At 48.6% G+C, this 23,077-nt stretch overlaps 1 protein-coding gene across 3 annotated transcripts; it reads left to right on the forward strand.

The window, feature by feature from the left end:
- The first annotated feature begins 1,689 nt into the window (after window positions 1–1,689).
- KIF2C (kinesin family member 2C) lies at window positions 1,690–22,742 on the forward strand. Of its 3 annotated transcripts, none has more exons than XM_058680254.1 (21): window positions 1,691–1,868; window positions 4,143–4,237; window positions 6,306–6,407; window positions 6,546–6,594; window positions 10,179–10,295; window positions 11,249–11,377; window positions 12,525–12,625; window positions 14,141–14,236; window positions 14,861–14,915; window positions 14,986–15,148; window positions 16,246–16,336; window positions 17,864–17,927; window positions 18,010–18,101; window positions 19,132–19,274; window positions 20,010–20,214; window positions 20,321–20,431; window positions 20,989–21,056; window positions 21,416–21,521; window positions 21,613–21,720; window positions 22,372–22,495; window positions 22,622–22,742. In XM_058680254.1, the coding sequence occupies exons 1-21, from the start codon at window positions 1,799–1,801 to the stop codon at window positions 22,702–22,704; spliced, it is 2,172 nt and encodes a 723-aa protein (XP_058536237.1). In that variant the 5' UTR covers window positions 1,691–1,798; the 3' UTR covers window positions 22,705–22,742. The 3 variants fall into 3 exon arrangements, with proteins under 3 accessions (XP_012786323.2, XP_058536237.1, XP_004598982.2); XM_004598925.4 differs by having other exon boundaries at window positions 1,693–1,868; window positions 10,179–10,301; XM_012930869.3 differs by lacking the exon at window positions 11,249–11,377 and having other exon boundaries at window positions 1,690–1,868; window positions 10,179–10,301.
- The last annotated feature ends 335 nt before the right edge of the window (window positions 22,743–23,077 follow it).

Genomic DNA, 23,077 nt, shown 5'->3' on the forward strand with positions numbered 1-23,077 from the left:
CCTGGCTTCAGATCGGTGCAGCAACAGCCGTTGCAGTCACTTGGGGAGTGAACCATCAGATGGAAGATCTTCCTCTCTGTCTATCCTCCTCTCTGTATATCTGCCTTTCCAATAAAAATAAATAAATCTTACCAAAAAAAGTAAATTATTTTTTTTCCTGACACTTACTGAAAGTTGACCATTTTCCTCAATATCCAAGCACTCAGGTTCTGAAGAGCACTGATCACAATTAGTAATTTATTTGTGTCATCAGATAAAATTATAAGAATTAAAAAAAATTATAAGAAATTTCAAGCTCTCAGTTGAGGGGTTGGGGTCATATTGTTGCTGGAATACCATAAGTGCTGGTTCGAGTCCTGGCTGTTCCATTTCCAATCCTATTTTTTTTTAATAAAGATTTATTTTATTTTTATTACAAAGTCAGATATACTGAGAAGAGAAGAGATGGAGAGGAAGTGGAGCTGCCGGGATTAGAACCAGCGGCCATATGGGATCAAGGCGAGGACCTTAGCCGCTAGGCCACACTGCCGAGCCCCATTTCCAATCCTATTGAGGCACCTGAGGAAGCAACAGACTAGCTTGAGCCCCTGTGATCCATGTTGGAGACCTGGAAGAAGCCAGAAAGGCTTCAACCTGAACTAGTCCTGACCTTTGCAGTCAATTTAGGAGTGAACCCAGAGACACCTGTGTGTCTCTAAATATACCTTTCAAATAAAAATCATTTAAAAATGCATAAAGATCCCAATTGACTTGTGATTCCGGAATCAGCCAACACCTCATTTCCCTAAAAAAGAATGAACTGCCACACTAAGCTGACAAGTTTTGTTTCGTTTTTGCCTTTGAGGCAAAGAAATACAACGTATCCCATTTGCTGGTTCCTTCCCCAACCCCCATGCAGGTCTCTCCCAGATGCTGACAAGGACCCAACTAACTAAGCCATCCCCTTTGCCACTTAGGGTGTTATTAACAGGAAGCTGGAACTGGGAGAGAGATGGACTTGAGCACAGGCATTCAGATACAGGGTGCAGAGTAGCCGAACTGGAGCTTGTGAGACCCAGTGCTTGTTCTGGGAGACTGGTTTTTCACACCCAGGGAAGCATGGGAAACAAGGAATCAGTACAAAAAGTGGACTGGTTGTTTCAAAACTTCCTCACGGTGAAAGTTAAGCCAGAAACTCAATGTTGAAAATCCAGAAAACTGGATTCAGTGACTCCACTGTGGTTTGGCCACTTGCGCCTAGTGCAGGAATCCAATCCAAACTAACGACCTGCCGTAACTTTAAAGACTCATTCATTGAAAAGGCAGAGCGACAGAGGTACACCTGCTGCTTCACTCTCTCAATAGTTCCCTCAGCCAGGTCAGGGCCGGCTGAAGCAGGAGCTCCAAGCGGTTCTCTCACTGCAGGTCCCAGAGCACTCCGTGTGGAAACACCAAGGACAACATAGCCAGCAGTAAAATCGGGAAATGGCATTTCAAACAAGAACCCCGCTTTTCAGGCAGCATTCCAGCAGCCACAGCCTTGGGGAGAGTGGCCAGACGGATGGCGAGTCCCGAGCGCCTGCTAAACATGCTGAGGACTACAAGTCCCAAAAACAGGCTGAGGACAACAAATCCCAAAAGGCCGCGCAGGAGCAGTGCTGACTGGCGGAAGCGAGGTGGGCGAAGCGTGATGACGAAAAGGGACGCCGGCGCGCGGGATTTAAAAACTGCGGCGGTTTAGGCGGCGGTCGGGTTTGGAGGAGTTAGCTGGGATTTGGTTCTTTGCCTTTTCTTGTTTCTCTTACCGAAGGGCCTCCGCATGCTAATGGAGTCATCGCTCCCGGCGCGCCTGTTTCCCGGCCTTACCATCAAGATCAAGCGCAGTAATGGTGAGGAGCTGGGTCCCCCAGAGGCCTGAAATGACTGCCGCTCCCTCAAACGGCAGGGCCGAGTGCCTGGTGGGAATTCCGCCCCACACGTGCAGGGTGGGTCTCCCCTGGCTTCCCCTCGCAGGGGAGAGGCCTCTGCCGCGGTGGTGCGCCCCTGCCCTCGGGGAGTGAGCGCGGCGTCTTCCTTGGGACAAAGCACCTGTCGGGGAAATGAGGGCTGCTGCATTGGCCTCCCTCCCCACACTCCTCCCCGCCCTTCAAGCGGCCCCGCTGTTTCGGGGACCTCAGTTTTGTGGCCGCTTCAACAAGAATTGCTGAGGTGCAGCATGTCAGGTTCTGGTATTTAACGAGACAGAAAAGACCCTAGCTCGTGAGGGGCGCGTAGTCCCCTTGCTGTCTTGTGGCCCAGCAGCTGCTGGGGCTCGGGTGAGTCCCATGTTCGCGATTTTAGGAGCATGTTAGACGTGAGTTAAGGAAGCCGCCATGCCCAGATCCTTGGTGACTGTTCGGGACAGTTTATGTGACTGCATTGACTCCTGGAATCAGATATTCTTTCCTAGTGTGTTAGACTCTTTTTTTTTTATTATTCATTAATTACATTGTATTATGTGTCACAGTTTCATAGGTACTGGGATGTGTGTTAGACTCTTAAACAAATACTGCTTTATGTCGAGACAGAGCTGCCATCTGCTGGTGCGCTTCCCAAGTGTCAAAGTTGAGCCTGGCATTGAAGTCCGTGTCCGATGGAAGGGACATAATCACCTGAGTGAGCACCGCGGGTTAGCCAGGAATGAAAGCCTGGTTCCCTGACGTGCTGTGTGCACATCTCAACCGCTGGGCTGAATGCCTGCTCACAGGAGGTTCTTATGAGTGGGAATGGATCTTACCCCCTAGCAGCTCATTTTAACATCTGTTCCCTGCCTGTCTTGCTGTGGGATGTTCTAAGGGTGAAGATTTGTTTTAGTGCTTAAAAAAGAAGGAAATTCTGGAGCTGATGGCAGTGGCTTAACAGGTTAATCTTCTATCTGCTAATGCTGGCATATCATAGGGGTATCTGTCATGTCCCAGACGCTCTACTTCCCATCTAGCTCCCTGCTTGTGGCCTGAGAAAGTAGCGGAAGATGAACCCAGTCCTTGGGACCCTGCAGCTGTGTGGAAGACCTGGAAGCTCTCGGCTTCGGATCAGCTCGGCTCTGGCTGCCGAGGCCATTTGGGAAGTAACCAGCAGACAGAAGATCTTCCTCTGTCTCTGCAAATCTGCCTTTGCAATAAAAATTAATATTTTTTCAAAAATGATCTTTTACCCGCTGGCTCACTTCCCAAATGGCCGCAGCAGCTGCAGCTGAGTCATTCTGAAGCTGGGTCCCAGGAGCTTTATATGGGTTTTTCATGCAGCTATAGGGTCCCAAGGCTTTGAGCCATTGTCCAATGCTTTCCAACACCACAGGCAGGTAGTTACATGGGAAGTGGAGCAGCCAGGACAGGAACTGGTACCCATGCAGGATCCCTGCTCTTGCAAGGGGAGGGTTAGCCAATTGAGCCATCATGCCGGGCCCAAACTTTTTTTTTTTAATTGGAGAGTCATATACAGAGAGGAAGAGAGAGACAGAGAGGAAGATCTTCTGTCCATTGATTCACTCCCCAAGTGGCCGTAATGGCTGCAGCTGAGCCGATCTGAAGCTAGGAGCCAGGAGCTTCTTGCAGGTCTCCCAAGTGGGTGCAGGGTCCCTCGACTGCTTTCCCAGGCCACAAGCAGAGAGCTGGATGGGAAGCGGGGCTGCCAGGATTAGAGCTGGTGCTCATATGAGATCCTGTTGCACGTAAGGTGAGGACTTTAGCCACTAGGCTACCGTGCCAGGCCCAAAGCCCAATCTTTTTTTTTTTTTTTAATTAGCAACAGAGTAGAAGAGAGACAGAGAGGAAGATCTTTTGTCCATTGATTCCTCCAATGGCTGCAACAGCCAAAGCTAAGCCAGGATCCAGGAGCCCGGAATCTCTTCCAGGTCTCCCACATGGGTGCAAGATCCCAAAGTTTTGTGCCGTCCTTGACTGCTTTCCCAGGCCACAAGCAGGGAGCTGGATGAGAAGCACGGCTACTGGGATTAGAACCGGCACCCATTTGGGATCCCGGCACATGCAAAGCAAGGACTTGAGCCGCTAGGCTGCCACGCCAGGCCCTCAGCTGCCTCTTTATCCAGATTAACTCACATTGGGTGTCTGTAGGATTCATCGCTTGGAAGCTGGTAGGGTAACTCTAATCTCTTTGTATTTTAGGTTTAATTCACAATGCTACCATAAGGACCGTGAGCTTAGAGAAATCCTGCATTTCAGTTGAATGGACAGAAGCAGGTACCACGAAGGGCAAAGAGGTAGGTGTGATGACCGTGTCTACCCCATTTCATACCATCCTATGTGAAGCTGCTGTGTGGGACTTGTGAGAGCCTAATTTCTGATGCTGTGCTGTCCTCCCTAAATCTTAAAAATAGCCTTCCTTATTTGCACTGGGATTTTGTTTAGTCAAGCCCACTGCAGACTGAGGCGGCCAAGGGTTTCGGGTGAGTTCCTAGAGAGCAGGCTTGTGCAGAGTCCAAACACTTAATTCATCCAAGCTCGATTCTGACAGCAGACTTACCTGAACTCCACTCCCATCACTCTTTCAAAGAATCCTGTGTCCTGGCAAACGGGTCAACTCACCATCTCTCCCTCTCTCCCTGCTTGCTTGCCTTTTTTTTTTTTTTTTAATTTACTTCACTTTTATTGGAAAAGCAGATATACAGAGAGGAGGAGAGACAGAAAGGAAGATCTTCCCTCCAATGATTCACTCCCCAAGTGGCCGCAACGGCTGGTGTTGTTCCAATCCGAAGCCAGGAGCCCAGAGCCTCTTCTGGGTCTCCCATGTGGGTGCAGGGTCCCAAGGCTTTGGTCTGTTCTCAACTGTTTTCCCAGGCCACAAGCAGGGAACTAGATGGGAAGTGGGGCTGCCGGGATTAGACCTGTGCCCATATGGGATCCCAGTGTGTGCAAGCCAAGGACTTTAGCCACTAGGCTACCACACTGGGCTCTCTTGTTGCTTTCACACTTGCTTTCTGGAGTGTTCTACCTCAATGCTCAACATGAGAACCAGTGAACATCAGAGTTCGGGTTAGAACTCTGGAGTTTGGAGGTTGGAGAGATGTGTATACACTAAGGGTTCCAAAAAGTGTGGTTACTTTGCAAGCTGAAGTGCTTGTCAGCTTCTTATTTCGGTGATTATAGCAACCTTATCTTGTGCCGTTCTTTAATTTCTACTCCTTTATGTGTATGACTTACCTTCCTGGTTAGAATTTAAGATTGCTGAAGGCAAGATGATATATTATTGTTTTTGCATTTTTAAGATTCATGTATTTGAAAAGCAGAGTTGGAGGTCTTCCATTTGCTGGTTAATTCCCTGTGTGGCCACATTGGCTAGGACTGGCATAGGACAAAGCCAGGAGCTTATAACTCCATCACTGGGATGGCAGGGGCCCAAGAACTTTCCCCTGCTTTCCTACGCTGTTAGTAGGGAGCCAGATCAGAAGTGGAACAGCTAACAGGTGCAGTGGCACTCATGTGGGATGTTGGTGTCCCATGCTGTACCCAGGTGATAAATATCTTAAATCTACCTTTGAATATCTTCCCCTTGCACAGTGCTGTCTAGTTGTGCCTAGTAGCTGAATAGACCAGTGGATAAGTATAAGTTGCATGTAAAAGTGGTCAGGCACTCACTCTGGCATGCATGCTGTCCCTCTGTCGCACTTGAGGTGTAAACAACCGAATTCGGACTAAAAGTGCTGGTGAACCTGCTCTGAAACATTGGTGACATCTAGGTTGTTCCCATCGGCTCAGGCTCTGATGATGTAAACCTGGAATTGTGACTTCACTGCAGGCAAAAACAGCTAGTAAGGCATGAGCAGAAAGCTGGAACACGAAGAAGTTTCTGGGCCCAGGAGAAAATGTAGGTAGACTTAGGGTGAGCTAGCAGCTGTTGGGAACTTGTCCATGCCTATAAGATCTTAGGCGCCTCAGCGCTTTGACTATCAGCAGTTAGAACTTGTTTCCTCCATCGTGTCAGCCAATAAGGGGTGCTCAGGGGACTGTGCCCAGCAGGACCCCACTGCCCAGCTGAACAGTAAGGAGCCAAGAGGCCTAGCTCTACCGCGGACTACCAGCGTGCCTGCCTGTCTTCCTCTGCACTTCATTTCCAATACTGACATCTCCTGTAGGCTTGGAAATCAGGAGCCTACATCCATCTAGACGGTAAACCCTAATAAGCAATAACCATTTCATTTATAGTGATCAGTACCTAATGGAGCTTCAAGTTAGTAATGTATGTCTCTAGGGATGATCCTTGGTTGTAGAAACATGTTTGGATTGAATGAGCTGTTTTGTTTCACTCCAAATTTTACTTTGTCATTGCAGATTGATTTTGATGATGTGGCTTCTGTAAACCCAGAACTCTTACAGCTGCTTCCCACACAACCAAAGGACAAGCTGCCCCTGCAGGAAAATGTAGCAGTCCAGGTATGCCCCGCCCCCAGGGGGGTCCTCTCACCTGCTGGCTCTTTGCTGACTTGTTTTCTGTCTGCGGCTTGAGCAGAGCACATGGGTTCAGGAAATGTCTTTGGGAATTTTAAGAAACCTGTATATTTTGTTTTTCAGAAACAAAACCGCAGATCAGTTAACTCCAAAATTCCTGCTCCAAGAGAAGGTAAATTAATCTACTAGCCATCTTCAAGGAGTTTGTGGCAGGAACGAAGCTGTGGGGGCTCAGACCTGTGGAACTATAAAGTAGATTGTTTTACTTTGCCAGGTGGTGTCTGTGTGGACTGAATTGTGCTGTTTGTCAGGGAGGAAAAAGCCAACCTACAGTTATTGGGCCAATCCAAGGGGAAGTGCACTGAGGAGGCCTTTCCTGTAGATCCAAGGCCCGGTGCCTCAGGGGTGGGAATCGGCCACTGGCAAGTTTACCTGGCTAGGACTTAATTTCCTCAAGGGAACAGTGAGACTGGGGGTGCGAGGCACGGGAGAGGCTTTAGGTGTGAATTGTTTAGAAATTTAAGTGGATGGTGCCGTGGAGGTGGGACAAGGGAGAATAACAATAATGCCGTCTAGTCTTGACAGAGGTTGGGTTGACCCTACAGAAGCTGCAGCCTAAATCTCTTGTGGCTGTGATAGACTGTGAGCACGGGAGATGGCTAATGGGATGAACTGCCTAAGAGTTAAAACCTCCAGTACCTTGGAGTCCACCTAGCTACAGATCGCCTTGTTCAGGGCCATCATTGGCCTGACTTGATCCAGCTTCTTCAGATACTCAGAGTATGTGGTTGGACTTCAGGGGCCCAAGGAGGCAGATGATCCCTGACCAGCTGGATGGGTGGTGGCGTGCTGGCCCTGGGTTGGGGACTGTTTCTTCAGGGCCTGTTGAAAAGATGAAAACAACAGCAGTCCCTTTGTATCTGCATAGCCTCAAGAAATATTGCCACAGCTCTTTATGTTTTATTTTTATTTGAAAATTGTATATTTATTTATTTGAAAGGTAGAGCAATGGACAGACTAGGACAGACAGAGATCTTTCTTCTGGTACCTACCCTAGTAGCTTCAATAGTCAGGCTAAAGCCAGGAACTCCATCCTGATCGCCCACATACAGAGCTTTCATATTTCACATATTGGGCTTTCTCCCAATACTTAGGCTTTCATCTGCTGCCTATCCAGGCACATTAGCTGGAAGCTGAATCAAAAGGCAGAGCTGTGGGGACTCAAACAGGTACTCTGATGTGGAATGCTGGTGGTAAAAGCAGTAGATCAACTTACTGCACTACAGTATCAGCTCTAAGTTTTTTTTTTTTTTTTTTTTGAAAGAGCAATAGAGGACCCAGCACAATAGCCTGGTGCTGATCGTCGCCTTGAATGCACCAGCATCCCATGTGGGCACTGATTCGTGTCCCATGTGGGATGCTATACAATCTGTGGCACCTTAACTATAGCACTGATGGTCCACTTCCCATCCAGCTCCCTACTTGTTACCTGGGAAAGCAGTGAAGAATGACCCAAAGCCATCAGACCCAACACCTGCATGGGAGACCTGAAAGAAGCTCCTGGCTTCTGGCTTCAGACCAGCTTAGCTGCGGTTGCAGCCACTGGGGAGTGAACCAGTGGACAGAAGACCTTTCTGTCTCTCCTTCCATCTGTATATCTGCCTTTGTAATAAAAATAAATAATAAATCTTAAAAAAAGAAAAAAACAGTAAAGTGATAGGAGACAGAGATTCTTCATCTGCTGGTTCATCTCCTAAATTCCCCTAAGGACCTGGCTAGGCCAAAAAATAGGAACCTGAAATTTTACCCTGTGCCATTCCTACTGCTTCCCAGGATGCAAATTAGCAGGAAGCTGGATCTGAAGCAGAGCAGCGACTCCAGCCCAAGCATTCTGAAATGCTTAACTGATGGTCCACTCAACCAAAACTCCCTTTTTTAAAAAAAAAAGATTTATTTTGTTTTTGTTGGAAAAGAGATCTACAGAAAGAGCCATCTGTTGATTCATTTCCTAAGTGACTGCAACAGCTGACACTGAGCCCAATCTGAAGCCAGGACCCAGGAGTGTCTTCTGAGTCTCCTACGCGGGTGCAGGGTCCCAAGGCTTTGGGCTATCCTTGACTGCTTTCCCAGGCCACAGGCAGGGAGCTGGATGGGAAGTGGAGCAGCTTGGATGCAAACCAGCGCCCATATGGGATCCTGCTATTTGCAAAGCTAGGGCTTTAGCCACTAGGATATCCTGCTTCACCCACAACTCCTTTTAGCGGAAAAAATTATATACATGTTAGTCAAATTATGTGAGAAATTGAAACATTTATGTTAATTGTTTCATGTATACACAGCATGGATACACAGATGCTCCTTTGAGATAGGATGGGGTTACATCCTTTTGTTAGAAAAATGGGGTTACTTACTCCAGATACAGGAAAAAAACAATGTGGAAATAATAGTCTTACCCACTTTCCTGTAACCCGTAAACCTTTTTGCCTTAATTAACTATGTAAATATTGTCAAAAATAAAGAAAAAAAATTTTTTTAAAATGGAGTTACATCATGATAAAGCCTTGGTAAATTGAAAATAACTTCAGTTGCAAATGCATTCAATCTGTCTAATCTATGGAACGTCAAATGTAGAAGTGCAACACAAGATGGGATCTCCATGGCTGACTCTGCTGATCACACAGCGGGCAGTTCAGGCTCACTGCTGTTGGCCTGCAGTGAAGAGGGTACACCAGCCTGAGAAAGATCCAACTTGAAATTTAAATTTTCTAAAAAAAATTTTTTTGGGGGAAATCAGATTTACAGATAGGAGAGACAGAAAGGGTCGACTATGTGCTAGTTCACTCTCCAAATGCCCTCAATGGCTGGAGCTGAGCCTTCCTGAAGCCAGGAGCCAGGAGCCTCCTCCACGTCTCCCACACGGGTGCAGGGTCCCAAGGCTTTGGGCCGTCTTCCAGTGCTTTCCCAGGCCACAAGCAGGGAGCTGGCTGGGAAACAGGGTCACTGGTATTAGAACTGGCACCCATATGGATCCTAGTGCATGCAAGGCGAGGATTTCAACCGCTAGACTACCCCACCAGGCCCCATAATGTTTTGAGGTGTGGGAGGTAGGCGGTTTACACAGAGATAGGTACTGCTGATGCTCAGAGTAATAATGCATTTTCTTTCTTTTTTAAAAGGATTTTTTATTAGAAAGGCAGATTTACAGAGAGAAGGAGAGACAGAAAGAAAGATTTTCCATCTGCTGGTTCATTCCTCAAGTGGCCACAATGGCTGGGGCTAAGCTGATCTGCAGCCAGGTATCAGGAGCTTCTTCTGGGTCTCACGTGGGTGCAGGGTCCCCAAGGCTTTGGTCTGTCTTCAACTGTTTTCCCAGACCACAAACAGGGAACTGGAGGGGAAGAGTTTAGCTACTAGGCTACCACACTGGGCCCAATGCATTTTCAAAACAATTGGATAAGGTCCGTGTCTTCAGAGGTGATCTGAATGTGGCTTCAGAGTGGCTGTAGGACCCTCCACGTACTCATGAAAGATGCTTTTATTTTTGTTCTCAGGGGCTCCTAAATTTGCAAAATGGAGTATAATAAGTTTTGACGTTACAGGTACTTGGTCTTTCTAGTATTTACTTTCCTGGTGACCAGGGCCTGTGTCACCGATGTTACTGTGTGCAGAATCTTAAAAGTGGCCCCAACACACATCTTTGGACCTGGTTGTCCTCTGATCCAGGAGCATTCATTGATTACCGGCATCCTTCTCCAGGTCTTCGAAGCCGTTCCAATCGCATGTCCATTGTCTCAGAGGTCCGCATCACGGCTCAGGAGAATGACATGGAAGTGGAGCTGCCTGTGTCTGCAAACTCCCGCAAGCAGTTTTCAGGTGCCGGTGAGTGATGGACGGGCCCTCCCCGTCTGAGGCCTTGGGGCTATCCCCTCACTGCCCTTCCCCTGGGCTAGAATTGCCCTAGTATTCCTCCAGCTCCCTGTGCACCAGCGCTGCTTCCTTATCTGGAATTGTCTCACTGCACTCCTCAAATGCCTGAGAGAATATGTATATGTACATATGTTCACATATATATATATACACATTGTTGATTATATAGTTCAGTGCGTTTTCACAAACTGAACCATACCCATGTAACTGACTCAGATCAAAGCAGGCATGGTTCCTCTGATAGCATAAGTCAGCTTTTGGTTTCTGTGTACTTTGTATAAGAGGAATTTTAAAAATACCAACTGACTGTTGGTCAGTCTTTGATAGATATATAGAATAATTGCAGATTTTACAAGATAGTCATTGTAGTTTACATGTATTAAATTCAACTGCACCGGATGAAGGTAAATGGAAGGGGAGTTAATGAGCTTGTGGATTGCACTTTTCTGTACAAAATCCATGTGGTTAGTTGTTGCCCAGGTTCTTGGCTTCTCAGCTGTTGCTGCTGTTGTCCACCTGGTCTCTTTATGCTCTGGAGAAGTTGAAAAGCTCTGACCTTACAGGGGTAGAAAGGCCTACCTGGCCCAAGAGTCCCTGCTTGGGTCAAATCTTAAGGAGTTCAGGTCCCCAAAGGCCTTTCCCCATCAAGGCCGAAGTCATTCTGAGCCCTGACACACCCTTTGTGGCACTGTGGCCCCGGTAGCTAGCCCTTGCAGATAAGACGGTTGAGTTCATGTCATGGGTAGGGAAAAGGAAAAAGCTTCAGCTCTGCCTGTGCTGGGAGTCAGAGGCCTTGCTGCAGGAGCCCTCGGCCTGGCCTGGCTTGGCCCACCAGGGCTCAGGTGAGGGCAGCTGCAACACATCCGCTTGCTTCTCCACTGACTCTCATTCCCCCACAGCTGGCCTCCCCAGGCCCTCCTGCCCTGCAGCGACTGACATGCCATTGACGATGGTCAGCGAAGAGGTAGAAGAGCAAGTCCAAGTCCATTCCAACCGAGGCAGCTCTTCTGCAAACACTGTGAACACAGGTAGACTCACTGAGCTGTCTGCAGTTCTGTACCTGTACAGGACAGGTAGTTAACATCTTGTGTCAGTTCTGGCCTACCTTGGCATGTGAGTACAAATCCTATATGGCACATGCCAATGTGTTTTCCTGAGGCTTTGAACTCAGTCTGTCAAGCGGTAAAAGATTGGGCAGAAGCTATTAGATGGAGTTCAGATGTTGCAGCTGAAGTCTTGGCTGACATCTGAACAACTGAAAATGTCTATCAAGATCAAGTAGGAACTGTCCACCACTCTCTCTGTCTTTTTGACCTTTTAAATTTTGATTTAGTTGAGAGGCAGAGGAAGAGAGAGCTGTCCGCTGAGTCACTCCTCAAATACCCACTACGAGGGTGGGTGTTGAAGGCAGAAACAGGCAACTCAGAGCAGGTGTCCCACATGGGTGGCCGGAACTAAACTGCTTGAGTCATTGCTGCTGCCTCCTGGGATCTCTCTGCTTTAAACAGGAAGCTAGAATCAGGAGCCAGAGCCAGGTATCAAACCCAGGTACTCAGTGTCCTGACGTCTTACCCAGCAATCAAATGGCTACTTTCCCTCTAATTGATTGTTGAGACAATAGCCACAGAAGCATAGGGAATGTGGTGGGTTAAGACTGAAGTGCTGGGCCCGGCAGCGTGGCCTAGCGGCTAAAGTCCTCACCTTGAAGGCGCTGGGATCCCATGTGGGCGCCGGTTCTAATCCCGGAGGCTCCACTTCCCATCCAGCTCCCTGCTTGTGGCCTGGGAGAGCAGTCGAGGACGGCCCAATGCATTGGGATCCTGCACCCGCATGGGAGACCTGGAAGAGGTTCCTGGTTCCCGGCATCGGATTGGTGCGCACTGGCCCGTTGCGGCTCACTTGGGGAGTGATTCATCGGATGAAAGATCTTCCTCTCTGTATATCTGACTTTGTAACAAAAATAAATCTTTAAAAAAAAGACTGAAGTGCTTTCTCACTACTCTGATGTCACAGTAGCCACGATTTTACTGTGTGGATTCATTCACTCCAAGAGTCACGTCTGTTGCTTCTTCTCCTTGCATATAGCAACTTATAAGCCCAGAACTCAGTGAGAGCCAGGAAAGAGCAGGCTGGCCTAAACACACAAGAGTGAGCTTCCTTTCTTTTCCTCCCTAGTTCGGCGGAAATCATGTCTTGTGAAGCAAATGGAAAGAATGAAGAACAAACGAGAAGAAAAGAGGGCCCAGAATTCTGAAATGAGAATAAAGCGAGCTCAGGTACCTTCCTTATGGAGTTAAGGCCAAAGTTTTAGGACAAATACGCTTTCTGAAAACACTACTAGCAACAGAAATTAAATTGGGTCCCAGCTCTTTTGTTATTGTTTTAATTTTCGAATTTATTTCATTTTCTTTGAAAGGCAGAGAAATATATCTTAAATCTGCCAGTTCAAATGCCCAAAACACCCAGATCTGGGCCAGGCTGAAGTTGTCTCCCATGGAGTGGCACGTGCCCATGTACTTCAGCCATTCCCTTCCTCCCAGGATGTACCTTAGCAGAAGGCTGGATCTGATTCAAACCAGGTACTCCAATATGGCGTGTGGGCAGCCCAAGTGGCAACTTAAACCACTACACCAGCTAAGAACACAATGTCAGAATACTGATTTAAGCTCTGGCTGCTCTGCTTCTGATCCAGGGGAAGCAACAGATGATGGCTCAAATGCTTGGTCCTCTGCCCACCTACATGGGAAACCCAGGTGGAGTTCCTGGTTCCTGGCTTCAGCCCAACCCAGCCCTGGATGTTGGGGACATTTGAGGCGCAAACCAGAGGCTGAAAGATCCTCTTCCTTTCTGCTTCTCTGCCTTTAAGATAAATCATTTCAAAATAAATAAACTGCTGTGCCAAACACTTAACCTGGGCCCCAGTATTTCTTTTTTTGAAAGACAAGAGTTACAGGGAGGGAGAAGAATTTTGAGATTTGTTTATCTGAAAGACAAAATTCTAGGGAGGGAGAAGGAGAGACGGAGAGATCCTCCATGCACTGGTTCACTTCCCAGATGGCCTCAAACAGTCAGGGCTGAGGCAACCCCAAATTAGGAGCCAGGAGCTTTGTGCAGGTCTCCCATATTGGGTGCAAGACCCAGGCAGCCCGGCCATTTTCCATTGCTTTTCCCTGGCCATTAGCAGAGAGCTGGCTTGCACATTGGAGCAACTAGGACATGAACCAGCTCCAATATAGGGTACCATTGAGCCAACCTCTGGCATTTCTAAGGCTCCAAATCTGATACCCAGAAAGTTTTGCAGGTGTCTCCTGAGGATTCAGGAACAAATACATAACTGAGAGAATATTCTGAAGGTCCTCAAATGAGGAATGTTTCATGCTGATCATCACCTGGTAGTATGGCCAGAGGGATGCTGGGCTGGTTGTCTGCTTTCCTCCACTTTGCCTGAAGTGTGGATGGGCAGTGGTGTGGGGAAGAAGGCAGTGGAGTGCCTTTAGTTGGGTTAATTGCTCTGAGTATGTTTTGCCTGTTTCTGTGCCATTTAAGATGTCAAAGAGTGGCTCCAAGTCCCACTTTGTAGTGTGGCTTAGTGCATGCCTGGTGCATGCCAAGCTCTGTTCCCCAGGGCTTTTTACCTGGCTTCTGAGCCCGGAGCCAGGTAGGGGCTTTGGGAACTAACTATGAATTTGTTATAAGAGCTTTCACTGTGGCTCTTGCTGCTGCTGCTTAGCACTGAGATCTGAGAGCACTGTACAGCTTATGTCTGCTGTGTTTACTATTGTCTCAAATAGGAGTATGATACCAGCTTTCCAAACTGGGAATTTGCTCGGATGATTAAAGAATTTCGGGCTACTTTGGAATGTCATCCACTTACTGTGACCGATCCCGTAAGTAAATCTAAAGGACTTCCCTCTCCTCCCTGAAACGGTATCCACCTGAAGGACAGAGAACTGACCTTTACTGGAACAGCAGCCCAGTAGTCTTCACTCGCTGTGTGTGTTTGGGTTGGCTGGAGCTCAGGGGGCCCAGAAGGGAGTTTTCAATTGTACTCTCTGCCCACTATGTGAGGTTGGCTAGAGTTTTACTAGTAATCAGGAAAGTGCTGAAACCTCTTATAGCTAACCATGAGAAAAAAGAAATTTAGTGACACCTTGTACTTTGGAATGGCCAATGTGGACCTCTAACTGGACCAGATAAAAGATTGGAGGAGAAAATTGTCTGGACAAATTTGTTCTTTTATAAAAAAAAATTATTTTTGAGCTCCGGCACAGCAGCCAAGCGGCTAAGTCCTTGCCTTGCACGTTCTGGGATCCCATATGGGCACCAGTTCTAGTCCCAGCAGCCCGCTTCCCATCCAGCTCCCTGCTTGTGGCCCATCGCCTGTGAGCTTCTTGCTGGTAGTTTTTCATAGAATACATAGCAGGTTGTCACGAGCCTTGATCACCCCCAGGCTTGCTTTTGGTCCTGTTCTGCTGTCTTCTGGCTCACTGTCTTCTCTCATCTTCCTGTAGATTGAAGAACACAGGATATGTGTCTGTGTGAGGAAACGCCCGCTGAATAAACAAGGTAAGCTGCGGGCACCGCAGAGTGAGTCCCTCTGTGACTGGCAAGCACTCCTAAAATTCTCTTTCTGCAGAACTGGCCAAGAAGGAAATTGATGTGATCACCGTTCCCAGCAAGTGTCTTGTCTTAGTACATGAACCTAAATTGAAAGTGGACTTAACAAAGTATCTGGAGAACCAAGCCTTCTGCTTTGATTTTGCATTTGATGAAACAGTTTCAAATGAAGTCGTCTATAGGTGTGTCCCTTTATTTCTCCTTGTGCCCTCCTCTCCCAAACCCTTTCATAGGACACTGCAGTGACACTTCTCAGACAGGCTGGATTTGAAGCCTCTTGTTAACGTTTCGTGCCCTGACTCCTAGCCCCAGGATGGCCCATTTTGTACCTCCCACATGTTTTCTTCTGCTGCAGTGAATGGACTGAGTGAGACAGTATCCAGTGCCCCTGAGGCTGGGCTGAGCACATTACAGGTCTTTGCATGGGGTCCTCCTCAGCTGCCCCTGTTCCCATTAAATTTCATGGACTTGGGAACCTCAGATCTGCTCTGTCCAATAAGACACACACTAAACATAGCTATTTAAATCTAATGGCTGGTTAGCTCAGTTGGGTAGAGTATGGTGCTGATAAATAAATCTAAATACAACTTTATATGCCAGTGTCTTAGTTACACTGGCCACATTGCAGTTGATCGGTAGACCTATACATGCGGCACTGGCTACTATTGGACAGCACAGTGGCTACTGCCCATCATCACAGAAAGTTCTAGTGCACAGCACTGTTGAAAGCAGAGTTTGACTCACTAAGTCTAGGCCACATTTGGCTCATGGCTGTGCAGGCAGAAGCCAGGAGCCTGGAACTCAAGCACTTAGATCATCTTCCTCTGCCTTCCTATGCACATCAGCAGGAAGCTGGATTGGAAGTGGAGGAGGTGGCACTCCAGTATGGGATGCCTGCTTCACAAGCGCTGGTTTAATCTTCTGCACTACAACATCAGCCCCTGGATCCATGACTTCAGCCAACCATGGATCAGAAACATTCAGGAAAAAATATATCTTACATGCATAGGTGTCCCCTGCCTTCCCTCTTTGTGGTTACTTCCTAAGCAATACAGTGTCATAACTCTAATATGTAATATTTATATTGTACTTTACAGAGATGGTAGAGGGTGGGGTATGCATAGGTTATATGCAAATACTGTGCCATTGTATACAGGAGAGTTGAGTATCTGGATTTGGGCATCTGGGGTTGGAGGGGGGATCCTGAAATCAATCCCCTGCCGATACTGAGGGAGAGCTCAACAAACCCTCCTTCCCTCCTTTACACACGTTCTCCTAGATTCACAGCAAGGCCACTGGTCCAGACAATTTTTGAAGGAGGAAAAGCAACTTGTTTTGCCTATGGCCAGACAGGAAGTGGTAAGACACACGTGAGTATTTAGGCCTGGTAGAGGGAGAGCCTTCCTGTGCGGCAACATTGGGCCTCTAATAGAAGACAGTGAGTTTCTTGTGGGAATTCAGTGCAGATGCCCCAAACAGTCTTACCGTAACAGATGCAGGGTGGGGCCTTTGTGGGTGCAGCCTCGGCTTTTAGTGTGGCTCACTGTGGCTGTGACAGTGGAACCAGTACAGCTCTGGCCTAACCCAAAGGCCTCTTAAATAAATAAATAGATCATTTATCATTTTTTTTAATGGGTCATATGGTATTTTAATTGTGTTTCATACATATAAGAGTAATTCATAGGGCCCGGCGGCGTGGCCTAGCGGCTAAAGTCCTTGCCTTGAAAGCCCCGGGATCCCATATGGGCGCCGGTTCTAATCCCGGCAGCTCCACTTCCCATCCAGCTCCCTGCTTGTGGCCTGGGAAAGCAGTCAGGGACGGCCCAATGCTTTGGGACACTGCACCCGCGTGGGAGACCCGGAAGAGGTTCTAGGTTCCCGGCTTTGGATCGGCGCGCATCGGCCCGTTGCGGCTTACTTGGGGAGTGAATCATCGGACGGAGGATATTCCTCTCTGTCTCTCCTCCTCTCTGTATATCTGGCTGTAATAAAAAATGAATAAATCTTTAAAAAAAAAAAGTAATTCATAAACACATTTATCTCGTATGATGCACAAAGGTTGTATGTTCAGATGCTAGATGAAGGTTAGATATGCTCTCTGTTAAAAATATATATATTTTTCCTCCTGACATTCTCAGTGACTTTTTTTTATTATATATATATTTTTTAATAATTATTTTATAATTATTATTTTTTAAGATTTATTTATTGGAAAGGCAGATATACAGAGAGGAGGAGAGACAGAGAGGAAGATCTTCTATCCACTGATTCACTCCCCAAGTGACCGCAACAGCTGGAGCTGAGCCAATCTGAAGCCAGGAGCCAGGAGCTAGGAGCCTCTTCTGGGTCTCCCTCGCAGGTGCAGGGTGCCAAAGCTTTGGGCCGTCCTCAACTGTTTTCCTAGGCCACAAGCAGGGAGCTAGATGGGAAACAGGGCCGCCGGGATTAGAACTGGCGCCCAAATGGGATACCAGCGCATGCAAGGCAAGGACTTTAACCACTACACTGTCGTGCCGGGCCCCATTTATCATTAGTAGTAGTAGTAGTAGTAGTAGCAGCAGCAGCAGCAGCAACAGCATTTTGAAAGGTGGAGAGAAATTTCCATTTGCTGGCTTACTGATTAAATACCTGGAGCAGCCAGAGCTACATACCAGGCTGAAGCCAGCAGCTAAGAACTTAATGTGGCTCTCCAAAGTGGGTAGCAGGTACTCAAGCACTTGGGCCATGATCTGCTGCCACCAAGGGTGTGTATTGGCAGGAAACTAGAATCAGAATTAGAGCCTAGATTCAAAGCCAGTTACCTTCTGGTGTGGGATGTGACTCTCCTAATTGGCACCTTACAACTGCTGCACCAAATCCCTGCTCCCCCAAGGGTCTTCTCCTGCTTTGTTTTGCAGACCATGGGCGGAGACTTCTCTGGCAAAGCCCAGGAAACATCCAACGGGATCTATGCCATGGCCTGTAGGTATTATGTTCTGTCACCCTGGGACTGGGTACAGAAAGGCAGGTGGATCACTACTTAACCAGGTTCACTTTCTCTCAGCCCGAGATGTCTTTCTTCTGAAGAACCAGCCCCGCTACCGAAGCCTGGGCCTAGAAGTCTATGTGACATTCTTCGAGATCTACAATGGGAAGGTAGCTGCAGGGTGCCCCCATTTATGCTATTGGGGTTTCTTTTCTTTCCTTTTTTTTTTTTTTTTTTTTATTTATTTTATTGAGAAGTCAGATCTGCATAGAGAAGGAGAGACAGAGGAAAATGTCTTCCATCCACTGATTCATTTCCCAAGTGGCCCACAATGGATGAAGCTGAGCTAATGCAAAGCCAGGAGCTTCTTCCAGGTCTCCCACACGGGTGCAGGGTTTTAAGGCTTTGAGCCATCCTCGACTGCTTTCCCAGGCCACACGCAAGGAGCTGGATGGGAAGCAGGGCAGCCAGGACACAAATCAGTGCCTATATGGGATCCTGGGACATGCAAGGAAAGGCCTTCAGCCACTATATTGCTGTGCCAGGCCAGGTTTCTGATTTTTCTAGAAACCTTGAAATTGTCTAGAAGTTGGTGGAAGCCAAGCCAACTCTGGATGGAGTCCTCTACACTGGCATGAGTAGAGGATTTCATTGAAGGCTTCATCAGGAGCGGGGCTCCCCCTCAGATGGTAGTATGCCTGTGTGGCGTCATCCCTGGCCTACTCCGCCCGCACCTGCTTCCCCTGAGCATACTCCTTCAGGCTCTGAATTGCCCCCTCCTCTTGCATACATCTCTCCACCTCTCCATAGTCTGTTTCTGTAGGGTTGCCTTCTGCAGAGCAATACCTGAGTATTACAAGCAGCTAATATATATCATTCAGGATACCGTATGCTGTACACTATCTGCAGCACATTACTGCGTCAACTTCACAGATGGGAAACATCTTTAACATGGGCCAGAGTGGCTAAATAACTCGCCAGGGCTGGCACAACTGATGACATAGCAGAGTTGCATCAAACTAGGGCAACTTGTTTCAGATCCCAGGTATAGTGCTGTCTGCTAGCCTGGTGTCTTACCAGCTCATGTTCTCTCTGTGCTTCATGCTTCCAGTCTTTGTCTAGCTGCAGTGGGCTCTGTGGGAGGCAGGAGTTGGGTAGGGTGACTGATAGCCTCAGCCTCCTGCTTCCTGTCTGGCACAGGTGTTCGACCTGCTCAACAAGAAGGCCAAACTGCGCGTGCTGGAGGATGGCAAGCAACAGGTGCAGGTGGTGGGGCTGCAGGAGCACCTGGTTAACTCTGCCGATGATGTCATCAAGATGATTGACATGGGCAGCACCTGCAGGTCAGAACTGTGGCAAGCGGACAGGGCCATGTAGTGCCTGTATCAGTAATAGTCTATCTGTTTCTACTGCGTGCTGCTTCCACCCTTATTGGTAAGGGCTGTGAAAGCCAGAGTACATCAGAACCAACAGTGTTAAGTTAACCAAGACAGGCTTTATTTGCAGGCTGGTATCCCAGAGGCATATTTCCTGACTTTGCTGGGTTCTTCCTTGTTCTTCTGACCCTTTGTGGTACAATTTAGGAGCTCTGGGTCTGTTGCTGCCTAGAAGTAATGGAGCCATAACTCCTGAGTACAGAAGTAGGGAGACTTCCTTCAGGGCCCTGGGCATGGCCCTCTGTAGCACTGGGCAGCTGTAGAGGCCCTGGAAGGGTGCTGTCCTCTGCAGGGCCATCAGTTTCTACCTAGTGTTTCTGTTCAGGCTCCTTCCTTGTATATCCACCTAGCAGGGCAGCTCAACCTTCCCCCAGTCCATCTGAGCCCCCAGATTTACCCGAGGCTTCACACTGAGTGCATTCCAGCTGTCAGGAACATGCATTAGGCCAGTTCAGTCTGGGCTGAGATGTAATGCCCAAGTAGCCCAGCATGGAAGTCTGGGGCAGACACGTAGGACTTCCCAGAGTCCTGCCCGTACCAGAAAACTCACTGTCATGGGCTGAGGTGGTTTAGACTTTGGGACGCTAAGGGTCTGGTGACCCCCAGAAGCTCATAGCCTTTTTTTCCCCTCTCTTGCCACAGGACCTCTGGGCAGACATTTGCCAACACCAACTCCTCCCGATCCCATGCCTGCTTCCAGATTCTTCTTCGATCCAAAAGGAGAATGCATGGCAAGTTCTCTTTGGTGGATCTGGCAGGGAATGAGCGAGGTGTTGACACTTCCAGTGCTGACCGGCAGACCCGCATGGAGAGTGCAGAAATCAACAAGAGTCTCCTGGCCCTGAAGGTAGCGGGATGAGCATAGAGAGCTGCCTAGGAGTTTTGGAAGGGAGGGAGTGGCCAGCACAGGAGGAGAAACAGGACAGGACCTCACTTGCTGCTGCTGTCCACAGGAGTGCATCAGAGCACTGGGACAGAACAAGGCTCATACCCCATTCCGTGAGAGCAAGCTGACGCAGGTGCTAAGGGACTCCTTCATTGGGGAGAACTCAAGGACTTGCATGGTGAGCGGGGTCACTTTGGGAGGTGATGGCGCAGAAGGACACACCGAGTTCTGTCTCTGGGCAGGAGGCTCAGTATCTGGCTGCCTGGGGGTTCCAGATGCTAATCTAACTGCACTTGAACACCCACCTCATTGCCTACCCATGTGGGAAGGGAAGGATCTACCCCTTTTCCATATGCAGGTGCATCTCTTGGTAGAGGTAGTGTTCAGCCCTCCCTCACCTAGAAGACCTTGGAGCAAGTGGGAAAGCCAAATCCTGTCTTTTGTATGGCTTCCCTTTGGTTCACAGGTTGAACCAAAACAGGAGGCTGCAGCCTTAAAGAACTATTCTTCCCCTACCCTGTTTTATCCCCACACCCTTTTACATGTGGTCTTCCCCTCCTCTGTTCCAGAGAATAGCCTTTCCCCTACTAGCTTGGTTCCCACAGCCCAAGTGCTAATTGAGTTCTGTCATCTGTGTAGGTCTGGGCAGTTCCTGGGAGCTCCTCTGGGAGCGGGCTGTCCAGCGCCCTCATCTTGCGATCTTCAACCTCTAACCATTCTTTCCCTCTTTGGCAGATTGCCATGATCTCACCAGGCATAAGTTCCTGTGAATACACTTTAAACACCTTACGATATGCAGACAGGTACTAGTACCTACAGCCAAGTAGGATGGGAGCTGGCACTGGGGAAGGAAATGGCAGTGATGAAGGGGGAAGGACTTGGGGACTTCGATGTCAATCATATGTCCTTTGACTCAGCATATCTGAGGCTTAGGATTTCAGCCATGATGCTAGCTAGGTCTATCTAATCCCTTTGGGTCTTGGTGTGTGGGGTTTGCAGTGCCTGGTTCTTAATCTGGCAAGCTTCACCTTAATGCTTACCTCTCCTTGGTGGAAGGCAAAGCTGCTTCTCCATCCCCTTGGAGCCAGGAGTGTCACGGCCTGAGTGGGCTGCCCTCCTGTGGTGGGTGCCTGTGAGGTCCCAGCCCTTGTTGTTTCCTCAGGGTCAAGGAACTGAGCCCCCACAGTGGGCCCAGTGGAGAACAGCCAATTCAGATGGAAACAGAAGAGTTGGAAGCCAGCTCAAATGGGAACCGGATTGCAAGCAATGTAAGGGGCAGAGTGGACCGGGCAAGACAGAAATGGGGCCTGCAGAGGTGGGCGCCAGGTCCTCACTGTGCCTTTCTGTTGGCTCCCTTAGTTCTCCGAGGAGGAACTGTCTTCGCAGATGTCCAGCTTTAACGAAGCCCTGACTCAGATCAGGGAGCTGGAAGAGAGGGCTGTGGAAGAACTCAAGGAGATTATACAGGTGAGAAGTTGCCCCCTTCAGAGAGGGGCTGGGAACCCACCCTGGCACAGCCCCTGGAGTGTTGAGTACCACGGACAGCTCAGCAGGGTTCTCAGATTAAGGACTGGTGCTGTAGTTCATGCCAGGCGCATGTACTTCATTATTGAGATGGGATGGGAGATGTCACTGAATGAAGTTTAGCACAGTGGGGATATAGTCCTACCAGAGCTTTGGATTCATCCTTATGGCCAACAGTGTGGAGATTGGTTTGGGGGCTGGCAAACGCAAAGGTGGAAGCAGCAAGGAAATAGTTGGAAAGAATTACAGAAAAATGTTGGTGCCTAGATCATGTGTCCATGGCAATGAATAGAGGTTAAAGAACGGTTTAGGAATTAGAACTGGCAGATCTTGATGACAAGTAGGGTGAAAGAATAAAGCTGTCACAAAGATTTTTGGCTTGGGGCTGACAACCAATGATGTTGACAAAGGGGACAGAAACAAGTTTGGAGTGGGCGGAGAGTGAATTCGTGCTGAGAACTTCCCAGGAGAGCAGGACAGGAGGCATAGTAGGGGCTGTGGACAGAGCGCTGCAGGTGGGACAGCCCCAGGAATGGTGTACACAAGTGGCTGTGTTGAGACTGAGTTGATAAGGTCTTTCCTGTGCTGTCACAGCAAGGTCCAGGCTGGCTTGAGCTCTCTGAGATGACTGAGCAGCCTGACTATGACTTGGAGACCTTTGTCAACAAAGCGGAATCCGCCTTGGCCCAGCAAGCCAAGCACTGCTCAGCTCTGCAAGGTGGGTGTGACTGGCTGGGCATGGTGGAGTGGCTGCCTCTGCTGGCTCCCTGGCACCTGCTGTGATGGCAGCTCTGCCCTGAGACCCTTACTAACGCCACATGAACCACACTGCCCCTTCTTCCAGATGTCATCAGTTCTTTGCGTCTAGCCATGCAGATGGAAGAACAGGCCAGCAGACAGATGAACAGCAAGAAACGGCCCCAGTGACAACTGCAAATAAAGCATCTGCTTTGTTTTGCACCCTCCCCAGCAAACTGTGGGCACCTGTGGATTGATCAGGGTCTGAGCTGGCCCAGGCTTTGGCAAATGTCAAGTGTGGGGGAATGGGTCCCAGGACAACTGGGGGTGGGGGCGTCAGAATGACCCGGGACACTGCTTTCCTTTTCCTCAGTTGTTCCCCTCAAGGGAGCAAGGAGGAAGGAGGTCATGGTTGTTTCTGTGTATTGTTTGCCCCGGGGAAGGCTCCCTGGGGACAGAAGCTTGGACCCGGTTTCTGCTGGTGCTAGCCAGCTTTCTTGTGTCTTCTATTTAAAAAAAGGAAAAAAAAAATTTCTAGGACTTCCTCCTTCCTTGCTAATTT

Source organism: Ochotona princeps, chromosome 2 (assembly GCF_030435755.1).
Source record: "Ochotona princeps isolate mOchPri1 chromosome 2, mOchPri1.hap1, whole genome shotgun sequence".
In the NCBI taxonomy this organism is placed as follows: Eukaryota; Metazoa; Chordata; class Mammalia; order Lagomorpha; family Ochotonidae; genus Ochotona; species Ochotona princeps.